Source organism: Papio anubis, chromosome 5 (assembly GCF_008728515.1).
Source record: "Papio anubis isolate 15944 chromosome 5, Panubis1.0, whole genome shotgun sequence".
Lineage (NCBI taxonomy): Eukaryota > Metazoa > Chordata > Mammalia > Primates > Cercopithecidae > Papio > Papio anubis.
The window spans coordinates 149395158-149410693 of NC_044980.1; the positions used below are offsets into that span (position 1 = coordinate 149395158).

At 38.3% G+C, this 15536-nt stretch overlaps 1 protein-coding gene across 3 annotated transcripts in view; it reads left to right on the top strand.

Annotated features, from left to right (window-relative positions):
- Window positions 1-15536, top strand: part of SGCD (sarcoglycan delta) — a 438666-nt gene that overhangs the window by 411738 nt on the left and 11392 nt on the right. For all 3 annotated transcript variants that reach the window (XM_009209470.4, XM_017960078.3, XM_021940234.2), the window contains one exon: window positions 15293-15416. In XM_009209470.4, coding sequence (XP_009207734.2) covers window positions 15293-15416 — 124 coding nt within the window. The remainder of the gene's footprint in view (window positions 1-15292; window positions 15417-15536) is intronic.

Here is a 15536-nt window from a genome sequence, read left to right on the forward strand (position 1 = left end):
GTTTTTTGTTCTATACAGGTTACCAATAGATTAGATGAAACCCACCCGCATTAAGGAGGAACCTGCTTTACTCTTCAGATTCAAATGTTAATCTCATCCAGAAATACCCTCACAGACACACCTAGAATAATGTTTGACCAAATGTATGGGTACCTTTGGTTTAGTCAAGTTGAAAAATAAAATTAACCATCACAGGAATCTTTTTTGCTCCCTTATATCACCATTTAAAATCCTTATTCTGCAAAGCCATACCTCACTTGCTTCCTACTTTTTTTTTTTTTTTTTTTTTTTTGAGATGAAGTTTTTGGTCTGGTGCCCAGACTGGAGTGCAGTGGCACAATCTCAGCTCACTGCAACCTCTGCCTCCTGGGTTCAAGCTATTCTGCTGCCTCAGCCTCCCCAGTAACTGGAATTACAGGCACCCACCACCACACCTGGCTAGTTTTTGTATTTTCAGTAGAGACAGGGTTTCACCATGTTGGCCAGGCTGATTTCAAACTCTTGACCTCAGGTGATCCACCTGCCTTGGCCTCCCAAAGTGCTGGAATTACAGGCATGAGCCACCGCACCCAGCCCTGCCTCTTATTAATACCACATTATCTACTTTGTTTAAATTTCTTTTAACCCACAAAATTACTTTCTTTCTACAAGTCTTTATGCTGCATGCTGGTCCCTCTGCATTTCTGTGTCCCCTTAAGCCCAGTAGAATCAATGTTTATTAAATAAATCAACTAGCTCTACACTGGGAAAGAAGAGTGGATTCAAAATAATGTTTTGTAATGGCCAAGCTTGCCTTTCATAAAAGCAAATCTCGAAATGGTTTTGCTCTAGAGGACAGAATATCACTGCTTTCTGAGAGAAATAGTCTTCAAATGGGACTAACCAATCCATTTCTTAAATCTTTAGAGCAGAAGCCTAGAATATTATGCATAGATTTTTCTTTCAACAGCTCTCTACAAACCTAGCAGCTTCATTGATAAAATTTAAATACCTATTTGAGATAAGAAGGAACTTGAGTTTCAAAGTGACCCTTATTTGACTTAAAAGTAGAACTTAAATAATTAGAGAAGATTCTGTTCCTTCTTCCTATTTTCTGGTGCTTATTTTTTTTTATTTTTTTAAGCCAATTTCTATAATGCAAGTTGAAATTGGTTCCCCTGAGTACCATGTGTTCAAGCCAAAGCAGGCAGTTAAAACAGGGATACCTGAGCCAGAAATAGTGGTGCACACCTGTAATCCCAGCTATTCTGGGGGCTGAGGCAGGATTGCTTGAGCCCAGGAGTTCAAAACCAGGGCAACATAGTGAGACCTCTGTCTCTAAAAATAAAACAGGGATAACAAAGTGGGGTGGATTTATAATGTATCAACCTAGCTGAGCTGGAACTACATTTCCCAAAATCCTTTCCTGAGTTAGCATGGCTGCATGACGTTTGGAAAGTGAGAATGCAGCATCTGCCACACTCCTTTGGGGCTGGTAAATCAGTGAAGAGCCACAGGCACTGTTGGAGATCACCTGCTCGATTACCTTGCTAGTGTGGGGCAGCAGCCCGAGACTTTAGTCTTTTGGCTCCCACCATTTCTCTTCTAGCTTTTCCAGCTCCTGGGCTAGGTACATGCTGAGTTTCAGGAAGAAAGACAGAAGTGGTGGGAGATTGTCGTGGGTTCCAGTTCATCATCATTCTTCCCTACTTCACACCCATCTTTTTTTCCTGACTCCCACCCCACTGACTTCAAGCTCCAGCATCAGACACAAAGACAACCTTACCTAGATTGTTTAACCAGGTGTCCAAAATGTGTAAGGACAAATTCCTATAATACACGGAATTATATATCTCATTCATAGATGTTATCTTTCTCTAATGGAGCCATGATCAACAAACCTCCATGGAGCTTTCTAGCTAATTGATGACTCTTCAGCTGGATGTGATTCTCAGAAAGTTGCCACATCCATAATTTAAAAAGAAGTTGCCAACTTTTAAAGTTGACTTGATTTTACCATACCATGTCAAATTCCATAATCTTTTGAAAAATCAGAAACCTGGACATCTAGGGCAACACAGATGGTAGTTTTAAGTTCCCTAACCAGTCCACCCTCTGAAAACAATTAAGATTATTCAACATTCAAGCCCTAAAGGAGCATGAGAACACAGAGACATCAACTGATCATTGCGGCCCCTTTAATTTTATAGATTTTGCTAACCTAGATGAAATTTAGCTTCAGTTTTCATGGGCTCCTGGGTTATGGGAACAAAGCAAATCTTGGGGTTCACTGAAGTGGGGAGTCTTAGAGATTTTACAGATGAAACTGGGGCCCCCACGTACCAAAGCCTCAGTGTAAGGGTGAAATAGAATCTAATCTGCCTAGTCTTCCCTACCTGGCCCTTCCACTCAGAGGACTACAAGGGAAATTGCCTGTCTTAAACCTCTGCACTGAACGAAAGGGAAAAAAATAAATTTCTCTACCACTTGATAACTTCGAACTGGCCTTCACTCTGGCTTGTAGCCTGGCTGAATTCTTATTACTTGGATGGGCCTGAAACCTCAAGCAGAGAAATTAGTTTACAGTGGGTCCAAGTTCATGGTGGTACCAGTGTGTGATGGAAACAAATGCAAATCCTCTCTAGAGAAAACCATCTTAAATTCAGGCTTCAAATAATTCCTGCAGATAAAAATCCAAGCAATATGAACTCATAGTCAAGAAGTACAAAATACACTCAGAAACAAGGCACCGTGAGCAAGAGAGCAGGCAGGAAAACAAGGCAGCCAATGTAGACCCACAGAGACTTCAGTTATGAGAATTAGCCGAGGAAAAAACAAGGTAAGTATGTTTACTATGCATAAAGAAACACATGAATAAATTAAAGGCATATAAAAATAACTGATTAGAAAAGAAATGAAACAGAATTGCTAGAAATGAAAATATAATCTCAAAAGGCAAAACTCCAATGAATATGAGAGATAGAGAAAAATAAATCAATATGAACATATATCTGAAGAATTACCTCAAAATCAGAGAGACAGAAGAATAGGAATGCTAGAGTAAGAACATCTAATCCAAATTGCAGAATGAATGAGGAGAGAGAGACTAGGGCAAGAACAGTTTTCAAAGACATATAAGGTGAGTATTGTCCTAAAGTGATGAGAGACACAGAACCACAAGTTTAAAGAGTAAAAAAAAAAAAAATTAAAATACTGCAAATAAAGTGAAATTTACATGTAAACTTATCAGAATGACGCTATAGACCATCAGAGATAAAAAAGGAGTAGGAGAGGAAAAAAAAAAAAAAACAAGTAGAAGTTCTGGGATTGAGGTTAGACTGACAGCTGATTTCTTCATGACAACAGTGAGAAGCAGAATATGAAGGAACAGCATCTTTAATACCTGAGAGAAAATGATTGTCAGTGCAGTGTTGTGGATATAGCCAAAGTCCCTCTCACACAGGAGGGCAAATTAAAGATCTGTTCCAGAAAAACAAAACTGGGGGCTTACCCCAGAAGACATCTCCTAAAGGAAAATGTCAAGGATTCTTTTGATATTGGAAAGCCTAAGGTAACAGAAGGAATACGTAAAGAGTTAAATACATAGACATAAATAATGTTGCTTGTATAAACAATAGTCTTGCAGGATTAAAGAACACAGAACTAAGAGAATTAAGACAGCCAGGTAGTATCCTGAGGCCAGATAAATAGATCAGGGTGTTTAAAAATAGATCAACACATATATGCTTAATTGATTTTCAACAAAAACATCAGTGCTGTTCAATAGGGAAAGGATTATCTTTTCAGCGAATGAAGCTGGAACAACTGGATAAACCTATTAGAAAAAATGAACACTATTCTTAAAAATTAATTCAAGATGGATCGTAAATTTAAGCATAAATGCTAAAACTATAAAGATTCTAGAAGAAAACATGGGAAGAGTATCTTTGTGACCTTGGGGTAGTCAATGGTTTATTAGAGAAGGCACAAAGTAGTAAAAATTACAAATATTAATACATTGAAATTTATCAAAATTAAAATCAAAATTTAAAGCTACTCATTAAGAGACACTGCTTTAAAAATGAAGGAAAAAAAACTCATGGGTTGGGAGAAAATACTTGAAATATATATGAAAAAGAATTTTTACCCAGGATATATAACAAATCAATAACAAAAATACAAATACCCTAATTGTAAAAAGGTTGAGGGAGAGATTTAAATAGACCCCTTCCAAATAAACGTAATGAACACCCAATAATCACATGAAAAGGTGTCTAACAACAGTAGTCATCAGCAAAGTGAAAATCATAATAAAATACTATTATGTAGCCACCAAAATTTCTATAATTAAAAAGGCACTCAACATCAATGGCGATAGGAATGTAAAACTGCAAAACTATCTTGGAAAATAGTTTGACAATTTCTAATTGTGTTATTAATCTATTGCTGTGTAACACATTACCCCTAAACTTAGCAGTTTAAAAGCACAGACATTTATTCTTTCATTTTCTGTAGGTCAGGAATCTAGGTGCAGCTTAGCTGATGCCTCTGATTCAAGATTTTTATGAGGTTGCAGTTAAGCTATTGGACAGGGCAGTGATCTTATCAAATGCTAGACTAGAGGAGGGTCCACTTCCAAACGCGCTCCAGTGGTCATTGGCAGGATTAAGTTCTCTGTAGACTGTTGGACTGAACACCTTAGTTTTTCTTGGGTTCATGGCCTCCTCTCCCTCAGTTTCTCGGGCCTCTCCACAGGGCAGCTATCAACATAGTAGCCGGCTTCCCTCAGATTGAAAGAGTGAGAACAAGAGCCTAAGATGGAAGCCACAGTCTTTTTACATCTTAAGCTCATAAGTGATATCCCATTAATTTTGCCATATTCTATTTGTGTAGAAGCAAGTCATTACATCCAGTCCATGTTGAGGGGTGAGAATAACATAAGGGCATGAATGCCAGGAGACAAGGGTTCCTGGGGACCATTTTAGATGCTGCCTCACCACACACATTAAAGACAAGCCTATTTTGTGACCTAGGCATTCCACTCAAAGCTGCCTATTCAAGAGAAATGAAAACTTTTCTTCAAAAAGACCTGTGTAAGAATGTTCATAGTACTTTCTACAAAATAGCCACAAACTGGAAACCACCAGATATCAATTAACAGTAGAGTAGGTAAACAAATCATGGTCTATTCATGCAATCAACCACTACTAAGCAATAAAAAGAATGAACAACTGATGAACAGAGCCACACGGAAGAATCTCTAGTTTCAAAAGTCATAAAAGAGTAAAAACTATTGTTCTCATTATATGAAGTTCAAAAACAAGCAAGACTTATCTGTGGTGCTAGAAATCAGAAGAATCGTGCCACTGGAGGGTGGTGGGTGCGAATGCAGAGAAGCATGAGGTGACTTCCTAGGGTAGTGGTAATGGATGCGATGGTGATTACCTGAAACTAGACATTTATCAAAATTCATCAAAGTATATTATTAAGATTTGTGCACTTCACTGTAAGTTTTACCTCAATAAAAAGTCATCTGAAATTTTTAAAAATTCAGTTATATGAAAGACATCTAAAACAGAATAGTTGATATTTAAAATGACAGAAAAATGTGTCCAAGTCAAATAACAGAAGCATAGTGGAACAACTACACAATAGGCAAATAAATTTTAAGACAAAGCACTACAAGAAATAAAGAGTATCACTGTATATTAAGATAAAGAAGATAGAACAATTCTAAGCTGGTATGTATCTAATAACATGGCTCTTTTAGTAAATGATAAAACAGATAAAAATATATATGGATATTCAAAAAATTTGAGTGGAACAACTAAATTACTTGAGTTAATAAGACATGTAATATGGCACCAACGACTGAAGAACACACATTCTCTTCAGATAAGCATGCAAGGTTTATAAAAATTGATACATACTGAGCCAAAAAGGTGGTCTTTTTTTTTTTTTTTTGAGATGGAGTCTTGCTCTGTTGCCCAGCCTGAAGTGCAGTGGTGTGATTTCAGCTCACTGCAACCTCCACCTCCGGGGTAGCTGGGATTACAGGCATGCGCCACCATGCTCAGCTAATTTTTGTATTCTTAGTAGAGATGGGGTTTCACTATGTTGACCAGGCTGGTCTCGAAATGCTGACCTCAGGTGATCTGCCCACCTCAGCCTCCCAAAGTGCTAGGAGTGCTAAGCGCCCGGGCTCTGTTTTTAAAGAATTCATGTTATACAGAAAATGTTCTCTATTACAAGATTGTCAGTTCAAAAACTGACAGTCTATACTAGAAATACTAGAAATCTATACTAATAAATCTTACATATTTCTAAAACTAAAGAACACCCTTCTATAAACCTCATAGGCCAAAAGAGAAGTCATATTAAAATTAGAAAACATTTACACCTATATTATAAATATTCCTTTGGGATGCCATCAAAGAAAAATTCATAACCTTAAATACATATATTAAAATTTGGAAAGGCAAAAATTAACAAAACAGCACATTTTAGAACTTAAAACTGGAGAATTATCTGGGACAAAACAGATAAATTTATGAACTAGAAATAAATAGATCAGATTGACAGACCCAAAAGTTAGCTCTTTGAAAGGACTAATAAAATAAACCTCTGGAAGTACTGTTCAAGGGAAAAAGACATGAATAAAAACATGTGGGACCAAAAAAAAAAAGACAGCTACAAATGCAGGGGGCATTTTATTTTTTATTTTTTAAAATCTTTATCAGTGTACAAGAGAATAGCATTTTAAAATAAGGATATTATTTTTAAAAAACTTTGTCAATAAACTTTAAAACTTTATATGAAATGGAAAAAAAAAAAAAAGCTAACTTACAAAAACCAACTGGAGAAGAAACACCAAACCTCTATGAGGCTATAATTATTCTTTTTAGTGGAAAAACATATATTTTTCATGCCAGAGGGTTTATCAATGTGTTTAAGCATACAAGGCACAAATAATTCTAATCTTTCGTAAAAAACTCTGGATTATAGAAAAGTGATAGAACCTGACATTGGTATTACAAGAAAGAAAAATTATAGAACACACTCTTATGAATACAGATGCAAATTACCAAAAATAATGAAATATTTTCAGAAATATATAGAAAAGATAATACATAATGACAAAGTTGGGCTCAAGCCAAAAACACAGGAATGGATGGTTGTTGGAAAATTAATATAATTCACCACATTAATATATTAAGGAGAAATATATTATCTTAATAGATATTCCATTATATATTATAAAATAGCACTTGATTAAATAGTATTTGAGAAAATTCACATTAATTAATGATAGAAACTTTTGGCAAAATGAGAATAGAAGAGAACTATCTTGTTAAAAGGCATTAGGGGAGAAAAATCCTAGAACAAAAAACATACTTAATGGTAAATTGTTGAAAATTTCCTTTTTAAAGTGAGGAAGAAGCAAGGTTTTCATTTCTTCTAATCAACACTGTATTGTATGGTTCTAGAAAGTATAGTATAAAAAGAAAAAGAATTAGTATAAGAAATGATAGCCACACGCAGTGGCTCCTGCCTGTAATCTCAGCATTTTAGGAGGCCAAAACAGATCACTTGAGTTCGAGATCACAGGAGTTCAAGATCAGCCTGGCCAACATGGTGAAAACCCTGTCTCTACTAAAAATACAAAAATTAGCCAGGTGTGGTGGTAGACACCTGTAGTCCCAGCTACTTGGGAGGCTGAGGCTGCAGTGAGCCAAGATTGTGCCACTGCACTTCAGCCTGGGCAATAAGAGGGAAACTCTGTCTAAAAAAAAAAAAAAAAAAAAGATATAAAACTTTCACAAATTAACAATTTATAGTTGCAATGAAAACCTAAAATAATCTACAGACAGATTATGAAAAACAGCTTATCTAGGTGTTGACTTTTAAGATCAACATACCAAAAAAGTCAATTAGATATCTATATTTCAGGAAAATAGGATATCTATATTCCAGGGAACAGGAGAATGAGAAATACTGTTTAAAAAAATACTCTTTTCTTTTTTTATTATTATTATTATTTTTGAAGACAGAGTCTTGCTCTGTTGCCCAGGCTGGAGTACGGTGGCGCTATCTCGGCTCACCTCAAGCTCCGCCTCCTGGGTTCACACCATTCTCCTGCCTCAGCCTCCCGAGTAGCTGGGACTACAGGCACCTGCCACCACGCCCGACTAATTTTTTGTATTTTTTGCAGAGACAGGGTTTCACCGTGTTAGGCAGGATGGTCTGGATCTCCTGACCTCGTGATTCGCCCACCTCGGCTTCCCAAAGTGCTGGGATTATAGGTGTGAGCCACCGCGCCTGGCCAAAAAAATACCATTTTCAATAGCTACAAAAGGTTAAACTATTGAAATACATCAAAGAAAACATAAGTAATTAGAGATAGCTACAGTGTTCACAGATTGAATTTGAATCCCATCCCAATTCCAACAGAATTTCCTTATGAAACTTAAGTTCATTCCAAAATGTATGTGGAAGACCCAAGAATTGCTAAGACATTCTTGAATAAGAATAAGGTAAGAGGACTTGCCTTATGAAGTATAAAGAATTTTAAAACTCAAATAAGTAAGCTCCAAATTTTTTTTTTTTTTTTTTTTTTTTTTTTTTTTTTTTTTTTTTTTTGAGACGGAGTCTTGCTCTGTCGCCCAGGCACCATTCTCCTGCCTCAACCTCCCAAGAAATTGAGACTACAGGCACCCACCACCATGCCTGGCTAATTTTTTGTATTTTTTTTTTTTTTAGAGACAGGGTTTCACCATGTTAGCCAGGATGGTCTCAATCTCCTGACCTCATGATCCACCTGCCTCAGCCTCTCAAAGTTCTGGGATTACAGGTGTGAGCCACCGTGCCCGGCCTACAATTTTTAATTAAATAATATTTTGCAGGGATAGACAAAGAGAATAGACTAGAAACCCCCAAAACAGAGCCATAAACGTATAGGAATATTATTTATGATGGAGCTAAATATTGGCTTTTTCAACATCTGTTAAGATAATCTCCATCTCTTTCGACCCCAACCTCAGACTATAAACAAAATTAAATACCTGATGAATTAGAGACATAATGAAAAAAGAAAACATAAAACCTTTGAAAACAATATAGAAGAGCTTCATGACCTCAGTGTAGGGAAGGAATGCTCAGGTAAGACACAGAAAGCACAATCCCTATTCCAAAAATCATAAATTTGTCTGCATTAAAATGTAAAACCTCTGTTCATCCACAAATGCTAAATATAAAAGACAAACCACAAACGGAAAGAAATTGTCAACACATAGAACTGCTAAATATTTTTCAGATTATATAAAAGTATTCCACAAACCACACAAAAATCAAAATAGACAAAAATAGAAATAAACAAAATGGATGAAAATATTTCACTGAAGAAAATCCCAAATGGCTTACAAATGACAAGATGCTTAACTCCATTAATAATTAGGTAAATACAGTTTTAAAAGACAATGGCATCCCATTTCACACTCATTTCATACTTAGCAGTATCAAATGTCAGCAAGAAAGTGGAACAACTGGAACATTATACACTACTAGTGGGAAAGTCAATTGGAGCAACCACTTTGCAGAGCTATTTGTCGTTATCTAATAAAGCTGTAGATATGCAGATCCTTAGGAGTAGCAAGTCCACTCTCCCACATGAGTCTGAAAGAGACTTTTGCATTCAGGCATGAGGAGCTACACACAAGAATGTTCATGGTTGCACCATTTGTAAGAACAAAAACCTAGAACCAACCCAGTGTCCGACAGTAGAATGGACAAATAAATCATGGTATATAGTAACACTAGGGAAATTGAATAAATTACAGCTATGTGCTGAAATGTAGAATAACCTCAAACATCATATTGAGGGAGGAAAAGGAAAGTCATTATAGAATTATAAAGTGGAATTGTTCTGTGTGTGAAGTATGCAATAGTAGTATATTGTTTAAGGATGCAAATTTAGTCATTAAGAAAAGCAGGAAAACAGCAAACAAAATTCCTAATAGTTGTTACTCCCAGGGAGTGAAGGAAATAGAAGGGATAAGGAAGAGGGGCTCAGGTTGCTACAAAATTTGTTTTTTCTTTAAAAAGATGATAATTATACAAAACCATTGTCATTCTTTATAACTATGTCAAGAAACATTGTCATTCTCTCTCCCCCATCCCCCAAGATGGGGTCTTGATCTGCCTCCCAGGCTAGAGTGCGGTGGCTCAACCTCACCTCACTGCAACATCTCCCTCCCAGGTTCAAGCAATTCTCCTGCCTCAGCTTCCCGAGTAGCTGAGATTACAGGCACCTGCCACCATACCCGGCTAATTTTTTTGCATTTAGTAGAGATGGGGTTTCAACCATGTTGGTCAGGCTGGTCTTGAACTTCTGACCTCAGGTGATCCACCCGTCTTGGCCTCTCAAAGTGCTGGGATTCCAGGGGTGAACTACCGCGCTGGTCAGCATTGTCATTCTTTATACCATATTTATAATTTTATATTACTTTGTTTCTATTCCTAAAATGTAAGAATTCAGATCAAAATTCAAAACAGTTTCCATTTGGAAACACTAAAATCAGAAGCCCTGGCAACCACTGGCCACGTTAGATAGAACAGCAGCTGTTCCTGTAGACAGCATCTCCATCACCTCATTCACATTTAGGCCAGTGCCACATACCACATGTTACTGTTCTGGTAATGTCATTTTATTTACAGCTTTCTTATGGGTTACTCACTGACATCACCTATTTAAGTCTTGGTGGGGGCACCTGAGTTTATGACCCTTGGACTAGAGCAGTGCTTCTCAAAGTGTGGTCCCCCAAACAAGCAGCATCAGCATCACCTGGGAACTTGTTTCAAATGTGGATGTGTGGGCACCCCTCTAGACTTACTGAATCAGTAACCCTGGGGGTGGACCCAGCACTGTTTTCATAAGCCCACCAGGTGACTCTGATGCTTACATTTGAGAACCATTCTTCTTGAAGATATGGCACAGCCTGGCCCAGCCTAGCTGCAGCTCCCACCCTTCCTGGCCACTCCTCCTTTCTGCATCTCTTCAGTGAGGCTCTTCTTTCTCCTCTGAGAGGGTTGCAGTTTCTCCTAATGGAAGTCGTGTTCATTTGCAAGAGCCAGCAGGACCCTTAACTGCCACCCCCATCAGGAGGAAACCTTCTTCCATTTTTCCTTACTACGTGCCATCTAAACAATTTTGTTGTGATCATTAATCTACGGGCAGAGGGTGATGGTCATCACTTCAGGAGTGACGCTCTCTGCAGTTTCCACAGGGCTTTTGTAGGAGCATATTAGTCCATTTTCTTACTGCTATAAAGAATCAGCTGAGTCTGGGTAATTTATAAAGGAAAGATGTTTCATTAACTCACAGTTCCCCATGGCTGGGGAGGCCTCAGGAAACTTACAATCATGGTGGAAGCTTAAGGGGAAGCAAGGAACCTTCTTCACAAGGTGGCAGGAAGGAGAAGTGCCAAGCAAAGGGTGAAAACCCCTTGTAAAACCATCAGATCTCATGAGAACTCACTATCATGAGAACAGCATGGGGGTAACCACCCCCATGATTCAATTACCTCCCACCAAGTCCCTCCCATGACACGTGGGGATTATAGGAACTACAATTCAAGATGAGATTTGGGTGGGGACACAGCCAAACCATATCAAGGAGCTTTATCTCAGTGGAAAGATTAGCATGGGAACAACTTCTGTTAAGTCTGCCTGAACATCAGAGGACATTAAGCTGGGTTGTAAAACAGAAAGCCGGTTACCTTTTTTGTCTCTGCTTCCAGGAAATCATCATTTCTATTTTGTTGCCTTTCACAATAGGACACTTTCGGAGTAGTGCCCTTTCTCACCACCCTGGTTCTTTCACAGCTGAGATGTGGGGAAAGGCAGGAGTCATTTCTGAGTCTACCTCTCCGGCCTGGGTCCCTCCTACTAATCTCAGAGACCTAGGCAGTGGGCAAGAATAAAGCGAATTCTAATGCCCATCTGAAATGCCAGTCCTGCATCTGATAAAACTCTGTAAGCTCCACACTTTTTTCTATTTCAAGCTTTCTTTTTCACCATTCTGTTTGTACTGAATCATTCACTTTGAACTCTCTGTACCAAGTTTGAACACATTCCAAATATCCTAAATTTGATGTTGCTGAAGTAGACTGTTCAAGTTATAAGAAATACTGTATAACCATGAAGTATGCATCACTCAGCCATATATACTACTATTACCTCACTATTGTTTACATACATTGGTTTTAGAAATGTAAGCATTAATTTCTTGAAGAAAGGATTACAGAAAATGGGGTAAAGATACGATAGATGGAAAGAAATAGTTTTTCTGGAACTAATATGGTATAAACAAATATTAGCTCTGGAGTCCACTAAATTGAATTCAAATCTTTTTTACTAGGAGTATAACCATGAGCAAGTCACTGTACCTTAGATTCCTTGTTTGTATAATCGGGACTATAGAAACACCAGATTGATAGGTTTTGGTGAGGATTAAATGAGGTAACACATGTAAAGCCCTCAGCAGTGTCACCACCTAATAACTAACCCCTCAATAACACATAGCTGACATTGAAGGCAAGAAATAAGACCAGAAAAACAGATCAGAACAAATCCTAAATGGAGTTCAGATCTCTTCTAAGGAAACTGTAGAACATATTCTACAAGTTTTGATAAGTAACATTTTCAAAACTTACTTCAGGAAGATACATTTTTGTGTGAAGTTCACTGGGAAAAAGGAAAAACTAGAGACAAAACTTGAGAGACAGTTACAATAGTCCAGGTTACAGGTGACCCTTTCATAACCCCTCCCATTGATTCTGATGCTCACATTTGAGAATGATTCTAAGAAATTTTAGGAAGAAAAGAGGAGGGAAAGGGAGAAAGATTTGCCCATGGTCATTTAGTGGCCACTCCATGGCTTGATTCTGAGAACAGAGAAGTTCTGAGTTAAAAGCCATGTTAACTGAGGGAAAGAAGGAAGAAAGAGAAAAGATGATAGGAGGACTGTGACCTGGGCAAGGGGGATGATGGCAGTGCCACTGATAAGGGGCGAGCAGGCAGTATAGTAAGAGCGCAAACTCATCCTACAAGGAGAAAGGTATCGACATTAGTGCAAACAGGAGTTAGAAAACTTAGGATATACTGTGTACATCAACCAGACTGTATAGGAGAGAAAAAATAGAGAGTGGCCAAAAACCATCTTCATATCTCAAAAGTGAGAGGGAGTCAAGAGCACAGGGGCAGCTCTAGTTAGTTGGATTAGGGTTCTAGACCAGGCCATACTGCACAGACATCACTTTCGGTTGTCCTACTAATGAGTCCCCTTCTCTGTTGCACTGACATTATCAAACCAAATGCAAACGAGATGAACCACAATAATGGGCAGAACTGCACCTGGTTCAGCACAACCTGGTGAAGGCCTTAAGAGGAGGGGAGGTGGGGAGTGGAGGATTTTTGCCACACCCAAAGGGGTAAGACCACAGAAGAAAAAGTTATCTACAGAGACACTTAGGCCAATCCTTTCATAAGTACTCCAGGACTACTGCTTCTCTTGATGACTTCAGTTGACTCATTGTAGGGGGGACAATTCAAGGGAGAAGGCTGCTGCCTGGAAGCAATCCTCAAGAACCTAGACCTGAAAAATGTGGATGAGCTCTCTCTTGGTGTTTGTGCAATGTGGCTGGGGGTTGCCCCGTAGTGGATCTTACTGGTCAGCTTGCTCTGTTTGCCACTTACTGAGGCCCAAGAGACTTCACCCTATTCAGAGGCAGTGGCAAAAACAGAACAAAGTCAGCAGTGGGCAAGGAGAATGATGTTCCTTTTTAACATGTTTAAGGTGTCTGGAAGTTAGAAGTACTGAAATTAAACTCAGGAAACTGGTCTGGATCAGAGAGTTTTAAGAACCATTGCTGAGGTCTCTGTTCCTAAGTTAGGATACTTCCTTTGTAACAGAGAGGAGGATCTTCATGCATTCCTATCTAGTAATAGTATCAAAATCAATTGGGTATGATGGTTCATGCTTGTAATCCCAGCACTTTGAGAGGCCAAAGAGGGAAGATCACTTGAGCCCAGGAATTTAAGACCAGCCTGGGAAAACATAGCAAGACCCTATCTCTACAAAAAATTTAAAAATTAGCTGCACATGATGTCACATGCCCTGCTACTCAGGAGGCTGAGGCCAGAGGATAACTTAAGCACAGGAATTTGAAACGGTAGTGAGCTATAATTGCGCCACTGCACTCCAGCCTGAGCAACAGGTTGAGACCCTGTTTCTAAGAAAAATAAAAATAAAATCTAGAATATTTAGGGGATGGTTGGGTTTGAGTTAATGTTTTTCTCATTATATGAATTAGGCAAAAAGCTTCCTGAGGAGTATTATCCTGTTTTGCCATCATAATTAGCATAGAATGTGGCTGATTCTCCTCTCGATTTATTTTTTATCTTGCATACCATAAAATTCACTCATCTGGAAGTTTTCACAAATACATAGAGACCTGTAACCACCACTGCAATCAAGTTCCATGACACAAAACATGTTTTTCTTATGCTGTCCCTTTGCAGTCAGACTACCTCCCCTCCCCAGCCCCTGCCAGGCACTGACCCTTTCTGCAATGCAGAAATGACAGCTGCATTGAAGGTTAAGGCCTGAGGCTTTCTTATGATTGGTTGGTATTGTAACAATAGCAACAGCAGTAATAGTAATATATAATACATATTTGAATTTCTATTGTGTCAGGCACTATTTGAAGCACTTTATAAATGAGGAAACTGAGGCTTTAAGAGATTTTAGAAAAGAAAGAGGAGGTAAAGGAAAAAAGACTTGCCCATGGTCATTTAGTGGCCACCCCATGGCTTCACTCCAAGCATGTCAGACTCCTACACCCATTTTCTTTATATGATTCTGCCTCCATGGAAGATACAGAAGCAGGACAAAGTAGAAAGGATACCTACCAATTCCAGGAAGCTCAGTTTAGACCCGGGATTTTTTTTTTTTTTTTTTTTTGGTAAACTTATATAAGAGTTTGATTAATTATACCAGTAAAACAACAATTGGATATAAGATAAAATGAAGCCAGGATCCTAGAACACCTTCCTTACAGCTTTTGTAAAATGCAATGAACATAAAACCTTTACTTATTATGTTCCCTGTCATAAACTTGACCAGGTTTGTAAAGCAAAACTTTAACAAATTCTCTGATCAAATACTGGAATGCTCTGTTAATGTCCTTGAGGATGAACTTCCTTTTGTATTAAAAAGAAAAAGGGATCTTTATTGTTGATCTTTGGTGTTTTTCAGGTTGGAGTCCCCAACCCGGTCTCTAGTGATGGAGGCCCCAAAAGGAGTAGAAATCAATGCAGAAGCTGGCAATATGGAAGCCACCTGCAGGACAGAGCTGAGACTGGAATCCAAAGATGGAGAGGTGAGGGGTGAGAAAGAAGTTCAAAGAGCTACAGCTCCAGTAGGCCAACCCTTCCCCTAACTGGTTGACCTCGGAGTTGGATCCTATGGCATATCAAGAAAAGGAGCCAAGCAGGTTTTA